General features: G+C 41.4%; 1 protein-coding gene across 1 annotated transcript in view; it reads right to left on the bottom strand.

Annotated features, from left to right (window-relative positions):
- The window catches only part of cacna1eb (calcium voltage-gated channel subunit alpha1 Eb), a 104,296-nt gene extending 80,858 nt beyond the window's left edge, over positions 1-23,438 (bottom strand). Inside the window, exons 1-2 of the mRNA XM_088347515.1 lie at positions 23,164-23,438; positions 16,694-17,131 (exon numbers count right to left, since the gene is read on the bottom strand). Coding sequence (XP_088203641.1) covers positions 16,694-17,094 — 401 coding nt within the window. The 5' untranslated portion in view covers positions 17,095-17,131; positions 23,164-23,438. The remainder of the gene's footprint in view (positions 1-16,693; positions 17,132-23,163) is intronic.
- Positions 23,439-25,547: the final 2,109 nt, after the last annotated feature.

Raw genomic sequence — 25,547 nt, 5'->3', positions numbered from 1 at the left:
ATCACATGTGCATTGTTAGTGATACAAAGATGGAAAGCATATGGCAGCCGAAATAACAGCATGCAAGTCTTTAGTTGCTATTCCTGATAGCATAACCGAATAATTTATTCCTTATTATGCTAACCTCAAAAGACAGTAGAAAAGGTTCTCAGTTACTATATACAGAGTTGTATTCATGGCATCAAGGTGTCCAAAGACACTAATAACCTTGTAATCTTGGCGATCTCCGAGGATGTTGTCAGCCCCGTGCCAACTTCACATAGAAATTGATTCAAATTGGTCAGCTCTGACGGACTCTTACTGCAAATATAAAGCAGGGCATACACACTTTATTGTTTGCCCTTCTAATAGACCTTCATGAGTTTTAATGGCACCTCACTTTTATTTCTTGCAACATCTAATGCTATAAAAGAAGAAAAGTTCTTTTAGGCTGTCTTTGCAGATAACTTGACAAGTTCATAATTTATCACAAAACCAACCCATTCCAGGATTTTAAAGGTGTATCCAGGTTTCTATTTCGTAGTAATACATCAAATTGACATGGGAGCTGCACGTTAGCTGCACGTCACGCTGTTAGGCTGATAGGGTGCTGTGTTATAACCTACCGGACAGCAGCGTGAACTTCAATTTAATAAAAATAAAACACTTACTGTAGAGCAAATAACTATGTTCCGGTTCTATCAATCATATTTACGTTGAGTTGAACGTACGGGTGCCTGCATGCTTTTATACACTTCAAACACTTTTACAAATTTGTTTTTGGCTGAGGAAAAAGAACGGACATCACCCCTACCAATCATTCCGGATACCTCAGATGAACATTTTTGATACAATACACTCTACTTACAAATGTTTCAGGTTACAAAGCTACTTCCAGAACAAAATCAATTAGTAAGTAGAGATACTACTGTACAAGCGTGTGGATCACACGTGATACAAAGATGGACGACCTAAATCGGCTGCCACTGGCTGTTGTCCTCATGTTCTGATTGGCTGAGAAACAAGCGCTGTCGGATCAATTAGTTGGGCGAGGTTGTGAACTACCGTTTCATCCCAGACACGCCCTGCAACCAATTGGCAATAAATACCCAGGGAGTTCTATTTAAGGACAGCTGTCCAGAGAGAACAGGAGTTCACTAAGCTGGGGAAGAGAGAGCACCAGTAACTCCAAAACTCTGGGGTAAGCGGTCAGTGGCTTAATCTTTTTTGTGAAAGTCACAAAAAATTATTTTATCATTATTTTTATTTATTTAGAGTTAGAAGAAATCAGGACTGGACGGACCCTGACCATTCGGGGACTGCTGGAAGGCAAGCCAATTTGAATTTACACGTTCGGAGCCCCTAATACCCCCGATAAGCAGGTAGGCGCCTTGTATGGCTGTCGCCACTATCGGAGTGTGAGTGTGAGTGTAGAGTGCTTTGGGAGGTCTGCAATGACTTGAAAATTGCTGTATAAATATAGACCCTTATATTTTAACTCTTTGATCTCTCTGCCACCTACTACAGGACGCCTCACCCCTCATTTCCCTGAAATGTTGTGTAGTAATCAATCAAACTAATTTTGTTCAAATCTGGAAAGCTGTCTCTTAGTTGTGTTTTGCAAGGTGTATAACCTGCTTATGATTCCCCGGGGTCCCACATCGTGCACACACGGCCCTGGAGCTGCATGCGACCACGTGGCTTTTGGAACTCCCAAATGGCTCCCTGGCTCTTTTTCAACAGGCCACAACCCCAACAACCTAACCCAAAGAGAATGCCCTGCAACACTGAGCCATTCTGCTTGTATAATATAAATAATTGGACCAAAGCTACACATAATGTTTCTCATTGGGGGAGGGGGTTTGGATATAATGCAACAATACAGATCATAACCATATTTTGAAAATGATTTGTTCATGTTTAATTGAAGATTCATATCCCCCTAAGGTTGCTATAGTCAAGAACTCACACTCTTACCTCTTTTGGGAGATTGATACAGATGTGAATCTACACTTTTAATCGCCTCTTACATTATGCAGGAGACCCAACCAATATGTCGCAACACCTGCCATTGGGAGTCTTAGGTGAGCAAACCCCCCAATTCCAAACCCTAAGTCCGAGCGCCAAGCAGGGAGGCAACAGGTTCTATGTCTTGTAAGTCTTAGGTTTATCTAAGCTGATGCCCGGACCAGTGACCACCCAGTCACGAGGCGGGCACCCTTCCCCCAAGGCTGGTTACATGTTTTATATATACAACAGAATTATTTATTAACTGGAAAAATTCAGGTTAGAAAATGAAGTCAAATGTGATAGCAATTTGCTAATTTAAAAACATAATATAATTGAAATAACATAACAAATAAACACTTTAAACCTTTAAAACTAATTACCAAATGTCAGATTATATATTCAAGGGGGAAATGTGGTAATATAATCCATATAAAATGTTTTTGTGCTCTTGGCAGATTATTTTGGCCGTATTAATTATTTATTTTCCTTATTTTTCCATTTTGTTTTCAGAAACTTTTTGAAATGTTGAAATTTGTTTTGAACCATTTATAAAGAAAAACATATGATGAAAAGTAATTACATAAAAATTATTTGGTTGAATGGAAAATGTCAGGTTACAAAATCAAGGCGAAAATCGAAGACATAACAATACTCTTTGTTGCAATTTGTTTTGAACCATTTATAAAGAAAATCATATGATGAAAAAAAATTACATTAAAAATATTTGGTTGAATGGAAAATGTCAGGTTACAAAATCAAGGAGAAAATCGGAGACATAACAATACTCTTTGTTGCAATTTGTTTTGAACCATTTATAAAGAAAAACATATGATGAAAAATAATTACATAAAAAATATTTGGTTGAATGGAAAATGTCAGGTGACAAAATCAAGGAAAAATTGGAGACATAACAATAGTCTTTCTGATTATTCTGTTTGGGGGTTGGATATTGAAAACAATTTAACAACTATAATGATAAGGATAATGATAACAATAAAAATATTTTGAAATTTATTTGGACTAATCTAAAAAAATCTCATTTTTTTACAATTTATAAATTAAATTAAAAATACTTACATCAGTATTATTTGAAAACTGGAAAAGCCTTCTTTACACCTATATTATATGTTTTTGAATCATCTCTTTAATTTCTTTCAGCAGTTTGTTAGCATGGAGTGTTTGAATACCAGTATTTCAGCACCAAAAACTTTCCACGCCTTGCTTTTAAGCACCATTGAAATATTGAATTCGACAAATCGGACTATTCCCCACATAAATTTGTCCATAAACAGAGTTTAAAATAGTCCATACACTCAATGGAGACTTGCTTGCACTATTTTAAAAGTAGGCCATTGTGCTAATATTGGATCAAAAGTCAGGCATAGAAATAGGCTATGAAATAGATCAGTTCCTTTTTTAGTGGCCAGATGCAAAAAAATTCAGGGGTTTCGGTGTTACAAATGAAACCTTTTAGGTGGTCGACGGCTCTCATTCCTTAAGGTGACCACCCTACCCTCCAGGAAAAACAATAGTGGAATAGCAAATATGCCAAGTAAATTCTCCTGCATTAGCTTGCAGATGGGGAATATTTGCGGGGCTCAGACAAGAGATTGGGACGGCAGCCAACACTCATCCACAAGTGTACACTTGGCAAATCAATGCAAGTTTGCAAAGGAGTAAAAAAAAAAAGAACAAAAACAAAACAAAATAAAAGCCGTGATCAAATTCAAAGTGAGTTTTTCTTTTCTTTTCCTTTTTAGGGCAAAATCAAGTGAAAACATTCCCTTATAATGTGTTTTGAGGAGCACCCAAATATATGTACCGTAAATTCCGGACTATGAGCCGCTACTTTTTTCCCAAATTTTCAACCCTGCGGCTTATTTATATATGCGGCCAATTTATGTTATTTATTTAACGGCCGGCAGCGGTGCTCGAGTATAAGAGGTAAGATTTAGACCGATGCAATATATGCGCCGAGGAAGATCACAATTTATGATCGTAAACATACCCTCATCGTGCAGATTGCCCAAAATAAGGTTCATGACGCAACATCCAGATCAAAAGCAAACGGGCAAATTGCTGGGGTGTATTGAAGTAAGGGAGCGTGGAACGACGTCATCATGGTAGAGTTTCTTTCTGACATTGAGTAAGACAACTTAGATGTCATTACCAAGAAGGAAGAAGCGGATGGTCTGTCGTGATCCTAACGATTACAGAAGTAAGCGAGCGTCTTGTTAGTAGCATGAGGCTACCTCCCAAAGGCACGGGTTAGGAATCAAAGTTATATTATTATTAAAGCTTTGAAAACTCTCTCGATGTACCGTCTTTCTTTGTAAATATGTGTAATATGTATTTGCAACTGTATATTTTTGTAATGTATTTATTTGTATCTATTTGAGACAATTATTCTGCACAAGCAAATAAAAAAAGAGGGGCGGAGGAAACGCGGGCTGATGGGAAAGTGGGGACCAGTAAAGGTGAGTTTTTGTGGACACGGCGGACAATAATGGATATATATTTTTCTCACCCTTACCTTTGGAAATATACACTTTTTTTCCTTGGATTACTATCAACGGGCACCCAGAATCTGCAGGTCTGCAACAAATTTTAAGTACCTATATCATTTTATGTTCATTTTGGCGGCTGTGATTTTTGGACTGTGTTTTTTTTTGGTTTGAACAAATTTATTGACACTAAAAACAGAAAACAATCATGACAATCTCAACAGCAATTAAGCACATTCACAATATTATATTCCAATATTACGTTTTAACAGAAAACATAAAGTGAGGTTTGAACAAACCTTCTCGAAAATCTTATTAGCAATCAAACATATTCACAATTTCATTATATAAAATCTTTGTTAGTGTCAATAGATCCGTCCAGGCCAAAGTCGATTGTCCTCGGTCTGAACAAATCCACCGACACCAACAGCAGCAAAACACAGCCATCAAGCATATTCACAATTTTTAAATATCTGTGTGCTTCAATGAAGGACATCTAGATTCAATCAGGGGACTTGAAGTTTGGCTTGGATTAATTTCGTGTTTATATGATGTGGGTGTATGCGGCTTATATACAGGTGCGGCTTGTGTATGGACAAAATCGGTTGTCCCCTTAAAATGTGATGGGTGCGGCTTATAATCGGGTGCGCTCTATAGTCCGGAATTCATGGTATTTAATGTCCATTCTTGTAATCATTAAGTACCCTCCTCAATTAATAGATCCGACAGCGCGTGTTCTCAGCCAATCAGAACTTGAACAGGCTACCAGTACTTAGAATAACTTAATAATAATAAAAAGTCCTGTTACAGTGCAAAAAACCCATGAATTCAACAAAATAGATTTTTTTACGATATTTGTTATTGTGTGTATGCCATGACACAATCAAAAAAGGGTCAGCATACCCTTTTATTCTTATTTTTACTGAAAATGTCTAACGTGGAACATAAACATAAACATAACATTGCTCAACATGATGCTAGATGAATACAACTCATATCTAATTAATATTTCTAAAGTCATGTTTAACAGTAATATGATAATGCAAAAAAATAATCTCCCCATGTGGAGTTTGCATGTTCTCCCCGTGCCTGTGTGTGTTTCCTCCGGGCACTCCGGTTTCCTCCCACATTCCCAAAAGCATGCATGTCAGGTTAATTGGCTGGTCCAAATTGTCCCGAGGTGTGTCTGTCCCTGTGTGCCCTGCAACTGGCTGGCAGTCATGAGCTCTCTCTCAACCTGTAACCAGCACCAATCACCTCCCTGATCTGTCACTGCACCCTGATCTGTTCCACGTGTCTGTTCTCGTTTACCACCAGCTGTTTTTCCTGTCAAACAAGCTCTGTATATAAAGCCCTGCCTTACAGTCTACTTTTGTCAGATCGTCTGCAAAGCCTACACCCGGAACCTGCGCTTCTGACTTCTCTTCTGCCCCGGTCTTCCAGACTCCTGTTTTACCTACTCCAAGACCTGCCACACCAACCATGTTGATCGGTTTCCTGTTCATTTCATCTTTCAAGCCATATTCCTTAAAGGTTGTCCCAAATCTCCACTTCAAGATTTCTCTTCACTCCAAGACCCTCTCTCCCGTTTCCCCCATACCTAAATGAACTTTCTTAACGTGACGCAATTGTGGTCGTCGTCTGTCTGATCCGTGACAGCTAGCAGCCAGTTCCACTGCCCGAGGACAGCTAATATCGGCTCCAGTACCCCCGCGACCCTACTGAGGATAAGCGGTGCAGATAATGGATGGAAGGATGGATGGATGAACAGAAGTTCAAAAGTTATCCTTATAAATACTGTAAAACTAACTAACAATAATGCTGATGCCCCATTGGCATGTCCCTCCCATCATGTGCCCTCTTACATAAGAAACTTTAGAGAAGGAAATATTTGTCCGCGGCCGCAAACAGCATCTCGTTTTTCCTCTCTGTCAATCTGTAGCGGCTCCAACTGTCTGCTGTTTCCATAGCGACGGAGCCGGCTTCGATTCCTGCTCCCGTTCTTTTTATTTGTGCCAACAAAAGACATCTTCCACAATGGCTCTTCCTACAGTAATCTGTTTTTTCTGTCTCGCACACGCAAATAAGCCACGCACGCAAGTGTGAGGACTCTGTGGGTATGTTGATTTTTTTTTTTTTTAATTTGCTCTCTGTCTTGTGAAAACTATGAGATCTGGACGCATGGAATAATCTGGGGGATTTCACACTGTCGCCTATGTATCCTAGTGTATGAATAAATACAATAAGGCCATGCTTTAGTCTATCATACCTTCTCCCCTTTTTTCTATGACTTTTTTAACACATATGAAAGTATCAACTGTGTTGGGCATGTTACTTTAAAAAAGTAATAGCTTGCAGTTTCTTACTACTTTTTCCAAACAGTAATTGAGTTATCGACTAAACTACTCCGTAGGAAAATTAATTAGTTACCAAGGAAAGTGACTAAAAATACGTTTTTGTATGTCAAATCATTGGTAGATTTTCTAAGCAGTATTCAAGTCTGTTAAATGGAGAAAACAGACATACCTTGTCATAGTTTTTGCACCTCACCAGGAACAGATTTATCTTAGACTTCAAGTGCAAATAAAATAAATGGTAAACTATATAAAGTGAGTTTAACTTATTATATGCATCTCTCACCTCCTGAGAAAAATGGTCAAGTAGACATATGCTACTGTACTTCAAGTGTTTTCAAACAACAAAAGTAAACAGTTCAACAATATATAGTGTGTTTAAGACTGCAGTGTAAAATAAATAAATCAAACTCTCACTGCCTTAGACAACTGGTCAAGTAGAAATGGTCAACTTGACATCAAATATTTCGTTCACAGCAAAAGTCAACATTAGAACAATATAAAGTGACTATCCAATCCCTTTCTCTCTCAGTTTCTACCTCTCTCACACACCGTCTCTCTCTCTCTCTCTATTTATCTCTCTTTATCTTTCTTTCTTTTATTCTTTCTTCTCTCTCTCAGATATATAAAGGATCAGTGAATAAAAATAATATATCATCAACATATTCTGCCCAAAGTGAATGGTGCAACAATAATTCACCTTACCAAAGAATGTTTATTTATTGAAATACACACTTATTATATGCAAAATAATTTCAGTTACTTATTCCTCCCACTTCGGTCATTGTTTGTTTGCTATCCTCATTAAAATATGGAAACCGCTGAGAGAGAGAGAGAGAGAGAGAGAGAGAGAGAGAGAGAGAGAGAGAGAGAGAGAGAGAGAGAGAGAGAGAGAGAGAGAGAGAGAGAGAGAGAGAGAGAGAGATAGTGAGTCTAGAGCAAGCTGGGTTATTAGGATTTTATGGTAAAATGATTATTTTTCTTGTTGATTGAGTTTATTTAACCCTACTTCTCATAACCTTGTAATAATATAGTACAAACATAGTAATAACTTGATTAGTTGTAATTTTAGCATATCAAACTGGGTGCCCTTTGTGCTAATTAGTAACAAAAAAAAAGTAGCTCTCACCTTGAAAAAGAGCTCTGGTCTAGAGGTAAGATCTTATGCCCGAGCTGAATATCGGGACTTGGGGGGTCGAGTCATGCAAAATCGTCATTTCTCCTCCCGAGTCCTCACAAATAAAATATAAATATTTGGGTTTGTTACGCACTCAGTCACTCAAATCCGGATTATTGGTCGGGGTCTGGTTTTAGTTCCCACCGGCCCATGTTGGGTCAGGCTGGATATTTTAGGACCGATCCTACCTCTAATGTAGTCCTACTTCCCCAAAGGTGGGTGCTTTTATTATCTATTTTTAAAAATAGGGTTAAAACATTTTGTGCACTTTTGTTCATTTAATCATACATTTTATACTCTATTTTCCGATTGTTTTTTTTTAACAAGAATATGGGATTACTGTTGGAAGTCCTTTGAGACATTTTGTGATTAAGAGCTAGGCTTAACTTGAATTAATCCACTATTGGACTAATCTGCTATTTTTTGCATTTTTATTAAATTATACTGAAAATTAGATATGGGAGAGTGTCGATACCTGTGTATGTCAAGACCAGAATGGAAACAGGACCCACTCGCGTAACGTTTCTCAAAAGTTTTGTTAGAAGGGAGGGGCTTGCGCCCACAATCCGGGGATTTCTGGACGCGGGAAGCCGGTCGCTCTGAACGCGAAAGTGGGACTTCCGTGGCGAGCGGTGGCATTGTCGGGAAAGGAAAAAAAAGGGTCAGTAGGATAGAAGAGCAAAAACGTGGACGGGAATGGAAACAAGTCGAAAGCCAGAAGAGGAAAATAGACGTGGTCGAGATCAAAAACGGATCGTTATTCGGGACGGGAGAACAGACGTGGTCGAGATCAAAACAGGTCTTAACTCGGGACGGGAGAGCAGACGTGGTCGAGATCAAAACAGATTGTACCAGGGGACAAACAGGAGCAAAAAACAGGACAGGCGAAAGAACAGAGATTCGCAGACGGAACGACAAAAGGGGACTCACAGGACAGAGTTTAAATACTTACAGGGAGCCAATCCGTCAATAAGCTGCAGCTGGCGCCACATGGGCGGGGCCAATTGGGCCCCATGGCAACCGTGCCAGTGTCGATACTAGCCTTTTTAATTATTGATAGTTACGGCAGTATCTGATACCTGTGTCGGAAGCCCTCAAGGGGCCGATTGAACAATTTTATTGTGATTACTTTTATAGAATTTTAAGGGAAAAATGTCATATTGAGATACTACAAATCCAAATAATCCTCATTGCCTCAGCAGTCAAAAATCAACATTTTATGCAACTCCAAAAATAGAGATACTGTAAGCGTACATGCGCTAGCAGGGAATCGGTCATACTTACGCACTGACACATTTATATAATTTTCTGCTTTCAGCCAACACCGACTCAATAGGTTTTAAAAAAATGCTTTTTTATTTATTCTTTCCTTTCAGTTGTTCCCTAGCAACAGATATTCACCAGAATATATGACTAAGTATGCTGTGGAAATGGATGCTAATTGTTCTTTAGTTGAACAGGAAATCGGGATTTTTGGGTTGACAACACATGCAGCTGTCACGACCAGTACGGAAGTCGGACCCAGATACGTAACGTTAATCACAATTTTATTGAGATAAAGAGGAAAGGCATCGCCTGCAATCCGGTGCTCGCTGGACGTGGGAAGCAAGCTACTCATAGAATCGTAACGCGTTTCGAATGCGGAAGTGGATCTTCCGGAGCGGGAGAGAGTGTAGTAGACGGAAAAACGAGTCGTTAGCTGGGACGGGAGATCAAAACGTGGTCGGGGCAAAAACGGGTCGTAGACGGAGACAAACGGGGAAATCAGAAACGAACAGGTGGAAGACGGGTGGAAAAAGCGGGACCGGCGGGAGTCAAAGTAAAAATTGCTTGCCTTGTGAAAACAGAGGTTTGCTGACGGACTGACAACAGGAGAGTGAAATGACTGAGTTTAAGTAGGAAAGGGAACCAATCAGGAGCTGGTGCCAACCAAGCGGGCACAGGTGAGTGTAATCAGTCATCATGACAGCAGCATATTTAAAATCATAAAAATGATTGAAATAAACAATTTTGTGGGGTTTTGAAAATAATTACATTTGTTGTATTCAACTTTTTTTAGTTTGAAAATGTTAAAAAAGTTAACCATAAAAACTGAAAGGGGGGAAAAAAGGCAATACTAATAGAGGGACGTTTAGAGCTATTCAATTACAAAATACATGCTAACTTTTAAAAATCGGTAATGGAGACATTTTACACTGGTAAATTCTTACCCAAATGAAAATGATTTGTGAACCGCTAATTTGTCTGCACTTTTACTTTTAATGTGTATATTGGGTTATCAATCGGTATTGGGTTTATATATATATATATATATATATATATATATATATATATATATATATATATATATATATATATATATATGTATATATATATATATATATATATATATATATATATATATATATATATATATATATTCTGATTATTTATGGATCTGGACGACTTGAAGGTTCGGTGTTCTTTGACAACGACAATACATTTTCTGAACTCTGAATAACTTCTGAACTTGAATAAATATTTCCTAACACTTATTGGGAAAAAAAATAATTAAAAATGAGCTAACCCAATGTACAAGATGAAACAATTTTACATATTTTACCAATGCAATTTTCTATTTTACTTAAAAAACAAATACCTTAAAATGAGAAATATAATGACTTAAATGAGCACAATTTTCTGCCGGTGGGGTTTGGATTTTTTGGGTTTATTTTAGATTGTAGCACCCAACAAGCAGCACCAAATAAAGATGTCCTACAATAAAAATGTGATAGACACTAATGTACACTCTACAGAAAGTCATCAAGGCGGCCCAGAAAATCATTGGCTGCTCTCTATCCAGTCTAAAGGACATTGTCACTTTTTCTACCACAAAAGAGCTGAAAACATGAGTACCCCTCTCACCCAGGCTACCCTAATCTTAACTATGTATAGAAACACTTGTATTCATATTTTATATTGTTAACCTCCTGTGAAAAGAAACTACTCACAATAATTAGTTTTCCAGAAAAAAGGCCAAAATCTGTTACGTTTTGAAAACAATAGTTGCACTTCATTAGTCTTATTTTTCAAATAACCAATTAATTAGTATTAATCAATCAATTTCACCGTGTAGCTTTACTGTTTACAGATTTTTGGTCCGATACTGCCCTTACCAACATCCAATGAATTTGTAGGAAACATTAATCAAAATCTGTTGGATTTCAAAATGATATTGTATGTGATAATGGCCTTGCGTTACGTCATACTATGTCTAGGTATGTAAGAAGTGAAGGCCATTATCACATGCGAATAATTAATTTTTGGAATTCAGAATAATACAAATTTAAATATTGAAAGGCTAATGAAAAATAGGAATAATGGAGAGTCTTACTACCTCCCATGTTGCTTAATGTTAATGCACTCATTTCTGAAGTACGTAGAATTTAGGCCTGTCTACAACCACTACACCGTCACTACTATCACCTGTCTGTCCTCTGTTTTTTTCTTTAATGTATTTTTTTACGTTTTTTTTTTTGTCTTTATTGCATGTTCATCTTGGATTGCCACGTCAAATCTTGTTGTAAACAACGTACACTGCCAGGAGCGACTTAACGTGACTAATTTGCACAAAGGGCACCCAGTTTGATATGAATTTCTGAGAAAAAAAAAACTTAATTTGTTATTACCAGGTAAATTATTGGAGGTATGGATAAATAGACTCGGTCATTCACTACAACAAATAATTTGACTGGAAAATCACAATGACCCACCACTAGTGATCAATTTTCAGAACAGATCCGCGAGCACCACCTAGGAGACCCCCGTTTTATTCTATTCTACTGCATGCATGCATATGGTTTTCTTTTGAATGTTTTTTTCCTTCTCTTTGTTAGCCAAACTTGAAAGTTTCTGATTCCCTACTGTTCCCTTACTTTGAATCCCTAGCATCCCCTAATGGACGAATAATTGCAATGCACTTATCTTCCCCCCCACTCTTAAAAAAAGAGAGAAAAAGTATCACAGCTTGACGCATCCTTTCACATTCCCAAACGTGTTAGGTCCTTTAATACAAAATAAACAATGTGTTGCTAAATGGTGGAGTGGATGGAGTGGGTGGAGGAGGAAATGGAGGATGGAGGAAGTGTGTGAGTGTATGTGTGTGTGTGTGTGTGTGTGTGTGTGTGTGTGTGTGTGTGTGTGTGTGTGTGTGTGTGTGTGTGTGTGTGTGTGTGTGTGTGTGTGTGTGTGTGTGTGTGTGTGTGTGTACATATATATACAGAATACTGTATATGCAATGTGTGTTGGGGTGCTGATTGGGTTCCACTTGATGAAGAGGCACTCCATGTTGAAGTGTTGGCAAGCGGCTCATCATGGCACCCTCAGCTCGGCCATTAGTGGCTTTGTTCATCTGCAGCCATGGCATTGCCCAACACACACGTGCATACAGGCGCACACTGACGCACAGACGCGTACTAAAACGCATCATGCAGAAATAGCGAAAAACTGAGTTTGGAGCCAAAAAACAGCGGGAAATGACTGTGTGATTCAGTGTTTTCCTGTAAAACCTTTAAAAATGGGTTTGCATGTGGATATGGTTTTAAGGTGACTAGCTCACTCATGCGCTCACTCATGCACTCACCCACTCACTCACTTACTCACTCACTCAATCACCCACTCACTTATATACTCACACACTTACTCGCTCGCTCACTCACTCAATCACCCACTCTCTCATGTACTCACCCGCTTGCATACGCACTCACTCACTCACTCACTCACTCACTCACTCACTCACTCACTCACTCACTCACTCACTCATCACTTCCTCACTCACTCATGCACTCACTCACTCACTCACTCCCTCATGTACTCACTCACTCACTGACTCAGCAATTCCTAACTCACTCGTGCACTCATTCACCCACTCACTCACATACTAGCTCACTTACGTGCTCGCTCACTCCACAATCACCCTCTCACTCATGTACTCATGTGCTCGCTTTCGCACTCACTCACTCACTCACTCACTCACTCACTCACTCACTCATTTACTCACTCATCACTTCCTAACTCACTCATCCACTCACTCACTCACTCACTCACTCATTTACTCACTCATCACTTCCTAACTCACTCATCCACTCACTCACTCACTCACTCACTCACTCGCTCATGTACTCACTCGCTCATTCAGCAATTCCTAACTCACTCGTGCACTCATTCACCCACTCACTCACATACTAACTCACTTACGTGCTCGCTCACTCACTCAATCACCCACTCACTCATGTACTCATGTGCTCGCTTACGCACTCACTCACTCACTCACTCACTGACTCACCACTTCCTAACTCACTCACTCACCACTTCCTAACTCACTCACTCAGTCACTCACTTATTCATGTTCTCACCCGCTCACTCATCACTTCCTAACTCATTCACTCGCTCATGTACTCACTCCCTCACGCATTAGTTCCTAACTTACTCATGCGCACTTACTCACTCACTCAATAACCCACTTACTCATGTACTCACTCGGTTGCTCGCTCCCTTACTCACCCATAACTTCCTAACTCACTCACTCGCTCATGTACTCACTCGCTCATGTACTCACTTGCTCACTCATTCACTCACGCATTACTTCCTAACATACTTATACGCTGACTAACTCAATCAATCACCCACTCACTCATGTACTCACTCGGTTGCTTGCTCCCTTAAACACTCATCACTTCCAACCTCCCTAATGTACTCACTCACTCACTCACCCACTCACATACTCAATCAGCTATCCATTCATGTACTCACTCGCTTGCCCACTCACTCACTCACTCACTCACTCACTCACTCACTCACTCACTCACTCACTCACTCACTCACTCACTCACTCACTCAAGCACTTCTTACACACATTCAATCTTTCATGCACCACACAAGCACTCACTCGTGGACTCACTCACTCATTAAAACATTCACTCACGGACTGACCAACATAAACACTCGCACTCTTGTTCTCGCACATGCAAGGTCACTCACTCACGACACTCATGCACTCACTCAAGAGCTCATGAATTCATGCATTGCACATAGACTCACACTCTTTTACTCCTGCATTTAACGCATGCACTCACTCACTCTCTCATCTACCACACCAGCACTAATTCACTCATTCACGCACTGACTCAATCTAATAGTTATACTCTCACACTCAAAGTGCAAGGTAACTCACTCAGTCACTCTGCCACTCACTCACTCACTCACTCACTCACTCACTCACTCACTCACTCACTCACTCACTCACTCACTCACTCACTCACTCACTCACTCACTCACTCACTCACTCACTCACTCAATTTGGTTTGGTCCCATTACCTAAAAGCATGGGTCACCAAAAACTAAAGTTAAAGGGACAGTGCGTAATGGTTAGAGACTTCTAGTTGTACAAAAATAGAATAGAATAGAATATACCTTTATTGTCATTGTTACAAAATGGGTTAACATATTGTGACAACGAAATTGGGCATGACACTCCAGTTTTACACAAACATTAATTTATTAAAAAAAACATGAATTTGAATACTTGGCAAAATGGCATGAACTATCAGACCAATGTTAAATTTTACAAAAATCATAGGTCAAGAAATTTGTATTTCTTTTACATAGTAGAATCCCTACTCAAAAGTTGCTGGCATCTTGCTGCTGCGCTGTGCTCTTGACACTGGTTTTTGTTCCCATTAGACAATATAGTGCAGTATAGTGTCCCTTTGACTAGGGGTGGACAGATCCCTCCAAATATTGGTATTATCAATACTAAGCAAGTACTTAAATGGGGTTGATACTATTTTACTGGGATCGATACTTAACTCAAACGATTTCCTCAAAGCGCCACCTCTCCATGTCTTTATTGCAGCCCTTCTCTCTCTCACCCAGCACCCTTGGCCACCCACTAAGTTTATGCCTGAGTCGAGCCTGACAGGCACACTTTTAGCATCTCTCCCTACCTGGCCTGCTGCTGCAACCTGCCTGCCAGGCAGAAGAGAGGGCCGAATCTACATGCTAAAAATGCAACGCTGTGTCGACTTTTTTTTTAACTTCAGAAAAAGACAATTCCAGGTGTATTTGTATGCTAAACTGGTTTGCTACCGCGGCAACACCACATATTTACATTAAATCATAAAAAAGCTCACCTTCGGTTATTTAATGATCATGACATTTTCAGTCAACTACCAGATCTGTATCGATCGATACTACACGGTACTGAGTTGGAGCTGACTGATACTAACACTCCCTGTATCGCTGACCCTTACCTTTAACTTTCCTTGAAGGGACAGTGTGTAATATTTGACAACTAGATGTCACTGTATTATGTATAGTGAAACAAAAATATCCAAAACTAAAAAAAACTACAGGGACTGAAAGTGACCAAAATGCATTGCTTTTCCTACTTAATTTTTTTTTCTCAGGCTTACCTGGATGAAAGAGAAAAAAAAGAAAAGAAAAATAATGGAAATAAGGGAAAAATATCAAATGAAATAAACAGGAAAAACAGAAAAAGGGAAAAGGGGAGAAAGAAGACAGTGGAAGAATAAAAAATGAATGAAAAGGAAGAAAAACGAGAAACAGAAAGAAAAATGAAGAAAGAAAGAAATAGAAAATGAAATAAAGGTAAGAAGAAAAACATGAAAAATTAAAAAATTGAGTAGAAAAAGATAGATGGATAGATAGATAGATAGATAGATACTTTATTCATCCCCGAAGGGAAAATTCACAGGAGACAAAAGAAGAAAAATGCTTGGGCAAAAAGAATAAAATGTCATGGTTGCCATGGCGCCAATTGGCCCCGCCCGTGTGTGTCACGGTTGCCATGGTGCTCAATTGGCCCCGCCCGTGTGGTGCCAGCTGCGGCTCGTTGAGACTGACTTTCTGTTTGTATAAAGCTCAGCGCTCTCTTGCTTCACTGTCAGCCAGTCAAACGAACTTCTGCCCCACAAAACGTGGGTTCTGTCTCGGTCCTGCTTTACTGTGATATCTCCAGTCTGGTATCGTTCCCGTTTATTTTTGTACCGTTTAATATCGGGTTCCAGTTTTGTTTTTGTCCCGTTTATTATTTTCTCCAGTTTTCATTCCTGTCTAGTTTCTCCTGTTAATTTTTGATATCCTGATTCGTTATCTTTCCCGTCTGTCCCTTCCTGTCCTTAATTGACTCCATCCGTCCGATATCGACTCAGGCTATTGGAATCGGTCTCGTCGGTGTCTGGGTTACTATCCTTCCACACCAGACCGGCTTCCTAACGTGCATGACTCCCCATTTCCCGTAAAATAAAAGGCTCGTGTGAGAACGTCACGCGATTGGGTCCTGTATCTGTTCCGGTTCTGACATAAAAGAAAGGTGAGGAATGGGAAAAGTAAAAGAAAAGAGACAAAAGGCAGTTTTGGGGGAGTGGGGGGTTAGTCGGGGCTACACTTGGCAGCAAGATGCCTGAAAAATATGTCAGCTCCCTGTAGGTGATCCCTTCTTATGTTGATTAATACCAATTTATCCACCGACAAGTATTTTTGATTATGATTTAAATCAATGCATATATATTTAATAAATGCCTTTTTAATTTTAACTCTAGGGGGTGCTATATAATACACACTGTCCCTTTCGACGTTTTCAGTAGTAGAAAGAGAAGTAAACAACTTACTCCCACTCTTTCCGGCGAGCTTGCGGGGTGCTCTGGATCTTGTGAGCCTGGTGAGCCATAATAATGTCTTTCTGCTCCACGAGGCCCCCGCGGCGCCGGAGAACGGCGTGCGGGCTCGGGGAACCGGAACCCCGGTCGGACTCGTCGGTGCGCGGCAGGTCGAAGCTGGCGGCCCGGGCGGGGAGGTCCGGGAAGTCGCCGTGTGGCACTTGCAGGGAACAGGATCGCGCGCCCTGCGCCAGACCGGGCCGGCTGGCCGGGTGGGGCTTCCGCCAGGGTTCGGGCTCCGGGAGGGACAAGGAGGAGAAAACGCGGCGTTGTCCGCTCGGACCGCATGCCGACGGGGAGTGGAGGGTGGTCGTGAGGGAGGTCGACAGGGACTGATTGGAACTTGTGAACATCGTTACGTTGTCAGAAGTCCAACATGTCAAAAGATGTCTGCACAGAAAAAAGAAAAGAAAAAACAATAAAAAAAGAGAATGTCACATATTTTTACCTGAGTATGCATCCATCCATCCATCCATTATCTGCACCGCTTATCCTCAGTAGGGTTGCGGGGGTGCTGGAGCCCATCCCAGCTATCTTCGGGCAGTGGGCAGGGGACACCCTGAACTGGTTGCTAGCCAGTCGCAGGGCACAATTTGGACCGGCCAATGAACCTGACATGCATGTTTTTGGAATGTGGGAGGAAACCGGAGTGCCCGGGGGAAACCCACGCAAGTACGGGGAGAGCATGCAAACTCCACACAGGAGGTTCGATCTCATGACCCCAGAACTGTGCCGTACACGTGCTAACCACTGCTCCGCCGTGTTACCCACCTAAGCATGCCTTTCCGTTAAAAAAAAAAAAACCTGGCAGTGACTTTCAAGCAGTGTCCAGCAAGATCTTGTCCAGTGTTTGTTTCATAAATAGGCATAACCCGTCCGTTTTTAGGGGTAGGTAAGCACCCCCAAACTCAACCCAATAACCCCCAAAATTACAACATTTTTGAAACTCATTAGCTGTACCGCTTATCTTCAGTAGGGCCGCGGGGGTGCTGGAGCCCATCCCAGCTATCCTTGGGCAGTGGGCAGGGGACACCCTGAACTGGTTGCTAGCCAGTCGCAGGGCACACAGGGACAGACAATTCGCTGCTCATTCATACCTAGGGACAATTTGGACCGGCCAATTAACCTGACATGCATGTTTTTGGAATGTGGGAGGAAACCCATGCAAGTACGGGGAGAACATGCAAACTCCACACAGGAGGTTCGATCTAATGGCCCCAGAACGGCGCCGTACACGTGCTAACCACTGCGCCGCCGTGCTGCCCACCTGAGCATGCATTCCCGTAGAAAAAAAATGTATGGCAGTGACTTTCAAGCAAGGAAGACCTTGTCAAGTGTTTGTTTCATTCGTAACCCGTCCGTTTTGAGGGGTACGTACGCACCCCCAAACTCAGAAGAACCCCCAAAACTTTAACATTTTTTAATCTCTCCTTTCTTTAATAAAGAACATCCAATCATCCATCCATCCATCCATCTGTTATCTGCACCGCTTATCCTCAGTAGGGTCGCGGGGGTGCTGGAGCCCATCTCAGCTATCTTCGGGCAATGGGCAGGGGACACCCTAAACCGGTTGCCAGCCAGTCGCAGGGCACACAGAGACTCACTCGCTCATTCACACCTAGAGACAATTTGGACCGGTCAATTAACCTGACATGCATGTTTTTGGAATGTGGGAGGAAACCAGAGTGCCCAGAGGAAAACCACGGGGAGAACATGCTAACTCCACACAGGAGGTTCGAGCTCATGACCTCAGAACTGTGCCTCACCTGCGCTAACCACTGCGCCGCCATGCAGCCCAATAAAGAACATCATAGGGTAATGGAAAGGTCACTTTGACACAATAAAAGGCAGTCTGTGTAAAGCTTATATAGCCATTAGTTGCCAAATCTCTGTTAACAAAAGTGAGTATACCCTTAAGTGAAAGTTCGTGAAGTTGAATATTTTGTGTGGCCACCATGATTTTGCAGAACTACTTTAATCCTCGTGGCCATGGATTTCACCAGAGCCTCACAGGTTAGAATGCTCTTTCCCTCTTTCATGACAACATGACTGAGCTGGGGGATCTTGTGCTTCTCCACCTTTTGCTTAAGAATGCCTCCAATATCTTCTATTGGGTTTAAATCTGGAGACATGCTTGGCCAGTCCATCCCCTTTACCGGTAGCCCCTTGATTATCATAGAAGTATATTTGGGGTCATTGTCAGGCTGGAACATTGCCCTGCACCCAGTTTCTGGAGGGAGGGGATCGACCTCTGCTCCAGTATTCCACACTACATGCCTGAGTTCTGTCTTGATTACTGATGCGAGGCACCTGAGCCCGCTCCTTTGGTGCCAACTGCCTCGGACGCTGATTGGCTGCCTGTCACTTTTTAAACCCCAGTCTTCCTGTCACCGGTTGTCAGTCCGTCTGCAAACCTCAGCTACGCTAGGCAAGCCTTCCGACCTTGACTCTCTCCGGTTTTGATTCCCATCTGTTACCCGGCTCCGACCCATTTTCTGAACTCGACTACGATTTTTGCTCCCCCGTCCCAGCCACAGATCTGTTTTTTCCCGCTCTCGACACTGCCTTCGCTCGCCACGGAAATACCACTTCCGCATCTGAGCAACCTGCTCCCCGCAACCAGCGTTCTATGGATCGTGTGTACTATTGTATTGTATTGTATTTATTTATTCAGCCAGTATCAACCATAAACATGATATATACAGGAAATCATTTGACACGCGAACCTCTCGACGTGATGCGTCGCCTTCAATCGGCGCCGGGTTTTTAGACCCAACTGCTGTGTTGGGAGTCATTAGGTGACCAAACCCCCCAATTCCAACCCTTAAAGCGCCAAGCAGGGAGTTCGAGTTCAGAAAATGGGTCGGGGCCGGGTAACAGATGGGAATCAAAACAGGAGATAGTCAAGGTCGGAAGGCTTGCCTAGCGTAGCTGAGGTTCGCAGACGGACTGACATTTGCTGACAGGAAGACGGGGGTTTAAAAAGTGACAATCAGAGTCTGAGGCAGTTGGCGCCAAAGGAGGGTGCCTCGCATCAGTAATCATGACAGAACTCAGGCATGGAGTGTGGAATAGTGGAGCAGAGATTGATACCCTCCCTTCAGTCTTAGGCATGACTCGGCCGAGGCTTGAACCAGCAACCTCCCAGTCTCGGAGCGGGCGCCCTACCATCTAGGCTACCGAGCTGGTCCTATCCTTTTCCCTTCTTCCAAATAAAACTAAGAAAAACGTACGCAAGTGGGTCCTGTCTTCGTTCTGGTCCTGACAAGTTAATGTTTTACTCAATGAAGTGCAACTCCCCAACTCCAGTTGCAGTCATGCAGCCCCAAACCATGACATCCCAGACATCATGCCTGACTTTGTACTCGTCACCTGGTTGCCGCCAGACATGCTTCTCACCAAACTGAGCCAATTAATTCATCTTTCACTCATCAGACCAGAGGATATCGTTCCAGTAAGCCTTTGTCTACATTTTTCTTTTCATTGTGTCAAAGCGATGTTTCTTCAGTGAGGTTCTATTAAACAGTATAGTTTTTACCTATGATACCAGGGTTTTGGAACACATTAGCGATACCATAGGTTTCTATACCCTGCCATGCAACAATTTCACCCAACTCAGAACGTATTCATGCCGTATCCCTGGGGTCTTCGGAATTGAATATCTGAGGGGAGTGCAGAATTGAGGGGATTTGTAATTTTTCGCTTCTCAAACAAGAACCCAGATGCAAGCAGCCCAAATTAGTGTTTTTCCGCAGGGGGCGCTTAGTGGGTATATGTGACAGTATTCACAGAATTGTGGTATTGTGAACCCTAAATCAGGTCTCAACTGGAAAGGAGACATTTGGAATCCTAAGCTATCATACCCATGACAGTCCAAAGGCGGGGGTGTGCGAAGGTCCCGACGGAAGGGGGGGACAAAAAGTCACTAAAAAGGGAGTAAATGCAAAAGAGGGAGTAAATGTGGAGGCTGAGAGGAGGGCGAGGATGTCGACGAGGCCAAAGGAGTGACTCACTCGTCAAACGTCGACACTTGAGAGTGGAGCACCCAAAGGCGACGTTCAACAATGCACCGAAAGTTCATCAAATATTCCAAAGGAATACTGTGGCGCTTTGTGGAAAAGCCCGACAGCTTTCGGGATCTGGGTTCGATTCTCGACTTTTGCCTCCAGTGTGTGTGAAATTGCTATCAAATTAAAAATGTGATCATCGCTTTCATCATGCTAATGAATAAATGAGTAATTGTAGTTGTTGGAGTAAAAATAAGAAAAAAAATGATGACCTGGGTCAGCCCCAAAATAGAATAAAATACTGTATAATAAGATACACCAAAATAAAATAAATTTGTAATTAAAATCAAAATAGTTTTATGAAAAAGAATATCTTAAAAGGTTCTTAAATTCAGTCAAATAAATTCATGGGTAAATACTGTATATATTTCAAAATTTAAAAAAACAAGATAACACATTTTATTTTTCATCTTAATAAAATTATAAACTTTGATAATAACGAATACATTCTTGATCAAACTAATAAATAAAGAAAAAATTACCTAAAAAAAATTCAAATGTTTGACAAAATAAATAAAATAAATTAAATAATTAATTTGGAGGTAATAATAACAAGTAATACATTCCTGAATACATAAATGAATAAAATACATGTAATATTTTTTACAAAATATATAATTTCGGAAATTACTATTTGTCCGTAAATCAAATAACATTTATTAATCATATTAGTACAATAATACAAACGTATTAATAAGTTACTATGATAAATGACTAATACCTTCTTAAATACCTCATAAATACATGAATAAACAAATACAACATAAAATTGTTTCTCAAAATGAAAAACAAATTAATAAAATAATTCATAAATTATTTTCGGGTAATAATGATGGATAAATCCATTCAACACATGGACTGAGCAATTAGGGAAAATACACTAGACTGTGTGTACAGTAAGATCAAACATCTAGTTGGATCCGCCCATCTCTGTCTGTCCCTCACCCCTTCATACACCCTCCCTCCGGAGAAAACAAAGCCTATACAACAAAGACAGTTAAAACATCTTCTTTGTTCCTTTATCTCTTTTTTTTCCTCATCCTCACTGTAAAATGTGGAGCTGGAGTGCCACGTCCAATTTCGTTGTCACAATATATCCCATGTTGTAACAATGACAATAAAGGTATATTCTATTCTATTCTATTCTATTCTATTCTATTCTATTCTAAATAAAACATTCTTCAATAAATTAATAAATGATAAATCAATAGAAAAGAATAAATAAATAAATAAATAATAAAATTATTTAATTATATAAAATCATTCATAAATTAATTTGGAGTTAATAATGACACATAAATAATATATTCTTTAAAAAATAAATAAACAAACAAATTAATGAATAAATAAATACATCCATTCATCCATTATCTCCATCGCTTATCTTCAGTAGGGTTGCGGGGGTGCTGGAGCCCATCCCAGCTATCTTCGGGCAGTGGGCAGGGGACACCCTGTACTGGTTGCCAGCCAGTCGCAGGGCACACAGAGACAGATAATTCGCTTGCTCATCCTCGCCTAGGGACAATTTGGACCAGCCAAGTCACCTGACATGCATGTTTTTGGAATGTGGAAGTAAACCGGAGTGCCCGGAGGAAACCCACGCAATTACAGGGAGAACATGCAAACTCCACACAGGAGGTTCGATCTCATGACCTCAGAACTGTGCCGCACACGCGCTAACCACTGCGCCGCCGTGATGCCCCTAAATGAATACATTTAATGTTAATTCAAATATTTACTTAACAACGGCAAAATGTATTACATATTCTTCATAAGGAAATAAAAAATGCATAAATAAATATTTTTAATTTTAGTAAAACAGAAACAAATCCCCAATATGCTACTAATTAATAAATGAAATGGAAACATTCCTGATTACATAAATTAATAAATACATGTATTTTCTAATAAAAAACAATCCCTCCAAACAATATTTGAAGTTTATAAAATAAATGCCAGGGTATCATTGTGATTAAATGAAATACTGTATAAGATTCGCAATGGAGAAAACCTGTAATGAAGGACACCATAAGAACCTACAAATATCAGTTCACCTCTAATAACGTAACATAAATAATCCTCAGGAATTCAACCTATAACGGATTTCCAAAGACCGATATCCAGGGAGAAAATGGCAGTCCTTAGCTGCAATCTATTTTTGTTCTAAATAGCCTCCTTTGCCTCACAGTGCACTTACACACACCTTATGATTAAGAAGTGAACCAATTCATCCAGCAGCCAATTATGAACCTGCCTGTCAATTGCAGCAGGTGAACATTACTTAACATCAATTCAGACTGGGAAATCATTGCAGAAACTTGGGGGTGGGGAACGGAAGAAATACTTTTACTGTACCTCCAGGAGACGCTTTTATTCCTTTGAGGCGTCCGGCTCAGGTCGCATCCTGCAGACCGTCCCTGCCCACAACTTGGAATTGTTGAGGAGGACGCTGCTGATGGAGAGGAGGACGCTTTCGCCTGGATTCCTTGAGTGATAACTCCCGCCGATGGGGTTTGCTAAAAATACCGCTGGGGTGGCTGGCGGCCAAGGAGCGTCGTTCCTTCCTTCTTTACACGAAGAAGCGTAAACACGAGTGAAGCGTGGCAATAAAGCCAGACCACCAGCCCCCTCAAGCCTCAAACCTCTCCCATTCCCTCTCCCCCTCGTCACCCCACCCAAAGCCACCGGCTGCCATGCTATGAGTCACTTTGATGTGTGTGTGCTTCTCTTCTGTAAAATAGAAAGTAGAAACAATGTCAATAATTGTTCTTTGTTGCGTAGTGACCATTCCAGCTAGATCTGATATCTAGATCTGGATATCAGACGAGGGCAACAGGTTCCTTGGTGATTGAGACGGATGTGCTAGGGTGGAAGCTAGTCAGAGGGGAAACAGAAAATGGGGAGAAGAGGGAAAGAAAAGAAAGAAAAGGGGAAGGAGAGAGAGAAGGGGGAATAGAGCGAGGTTGAACGAGAGATAGAGAATAGGGGGTAGGAGAGAGAAGAAAACAAGGGAGTGGCAAGGAGAGACAGGTAAGGACAGAGAGAACAGGGAAGGGAAAGAGGGGGAAGGAAAGGGGAGGACAATGGAAAATAGAAAGAAGTGGAATGAAAGGGAATGGGAGAGGGAACAATAGAGAGAGAAAAGGGAGACAAGGAGGGGGAAGAAACATGAGAGAGAGTGGCAAGGATGAGGAGGTGAGGACAGGCAGAGAAAAAGTGACAGAGAGAGGGGGAGAGGGGAGGAGAGGGTAGTAGAGAAAAAAAGGGAGTAGGTAAGAGAGGGAGAGCAGAGAGAGAGAAAGAGAGTGAAGGGGGAGAGAGAGCGCGAGCGAGAGGGAGACATAGAGAGAGAAAGAGAGAGAGAGAAAGTAATAGAGCAAGTGAAGGGGAGTGTAATATATGATAGAGAGTGAAAAAGAAAGTGAGAGCAAGACAGAATCGGAGAGGTAATGGGGTAGACAGAGAAAAGTGAAAGAGAGAGCGGGATAGGGTAGGTAAGGGTAGTAGAGAAAAAGAAAGTAAGTGGGTAAGAGAGCACAGAGAGAGAGAAAAAGAGTAAAAGAAAGAAAGAGAGAGAAAGAGAGAGAGCAAGAAAGGGGGAGAAAGGAAAAGAATGAGAGAAGGGGAAGGGGAATATATGATAAATAGTGAAAAAAAGTGAGAGCAAGAGAGAGCAAAACAGACAAATTGTCACAATTCTGTCACTTGCCTGCTAATTACCGTCACCAGCGCTGCCACTTGTTCCCTAATTCTCATTCTCGTTCACTCCTGGTCAGAAAGTCAGGGAACCTCAGCGCATACAAGGCAAGCACTTTTGACTCTGGCTTCTGTTTTGATCATGACCTGTTTCCTGTATCGATCCCCGATCCAAGCACCATTCGACTGTGCCGGCTACCTGTATCCTGCCTGATTCCGTCACTTGTCTCCTCTATTGATCCCCGATTCATGCTCTGTCTCTTGTCTCTGCTACCTGTGTCCTGCCTGATTCCGTCCCCTGTTACCTGTATCGATCCCCGATCGATGCTCCGTTTTCCCGTCTCGGCTACCAGTATCCTGCCTGATTCCGACCCGTGTTTCCTGTATCGATCCCGTGCTCTGTTCTCCCGTCCCGGCTGCCTGACTTGTTCCGACCCATGATCACGCTTCGTTCTCCCGTCCTGGCTACCCGACTGGTTCCGATCCACGATCACGCTTCGTTTTCCTGTCCCAGCAACCCGACTTGTTCCGATCTGCGATCACGCTTCATTCTCCTGTCCCGGCTACCCAACTTGTCCTGTCCAAGATCACACTAGGCTCTCCGGCCCTGCCTGTTCGCCTCGCAATCGGCCATGGGGGCTTCCTGTTCCACCCGTCCAGCAAGCACCAGATCGCTGTTTCTTCCCCTGTCCCTGACTTCCCCGATCCCTTCATAAAGCATTGTGTGGAAAGTTACGCATTTGGGTCCACTGCATGTACCGGTCCAGACACAAAGAGAGTGAGAGAGGGAGAGGAATAAAATGAGGGAAGAAAGAGAAAGAAGAATAAAGACCAAAGAGAAAGAAAGAAACACAAAGACAAACAGAGGAGTAACGAGGGGGAAAGAGATAGCAGAAGGTAGAAAGCAAGAGAAATATAAATAACAAGAGAATGAGGAATACAAAGAGTGGTAAAGAAGGGAAATATAGGTGAGATAGATAAATCAATAGAGGAAAGGAAGAACAGGTAAGAGGAGAGGAGAGGAGAGGAGAGGAGAGGAGAGG

The sequence above is a fragment of the Urocampus carinirostris genome, chromosome 1 (genome assembly GCF_059441175.1).
Source record: "Urocampus carinirostris isolate Australia breed hairy pipefish chromosome 1, RoL_Ucar_1.0, whole genome shotgun sequence".
Lineage (NCBI taxonomy): Eukaryota > Metazoa > Chordata > Actinopteri > Syngnathiformes > Syngnathidae > Urocampus > Urocampus carinirostris.
Note: the sequence above shows the minus strand (reverse complement) of the source record. Positions and strands in the feature narration are given on the sequence as shown.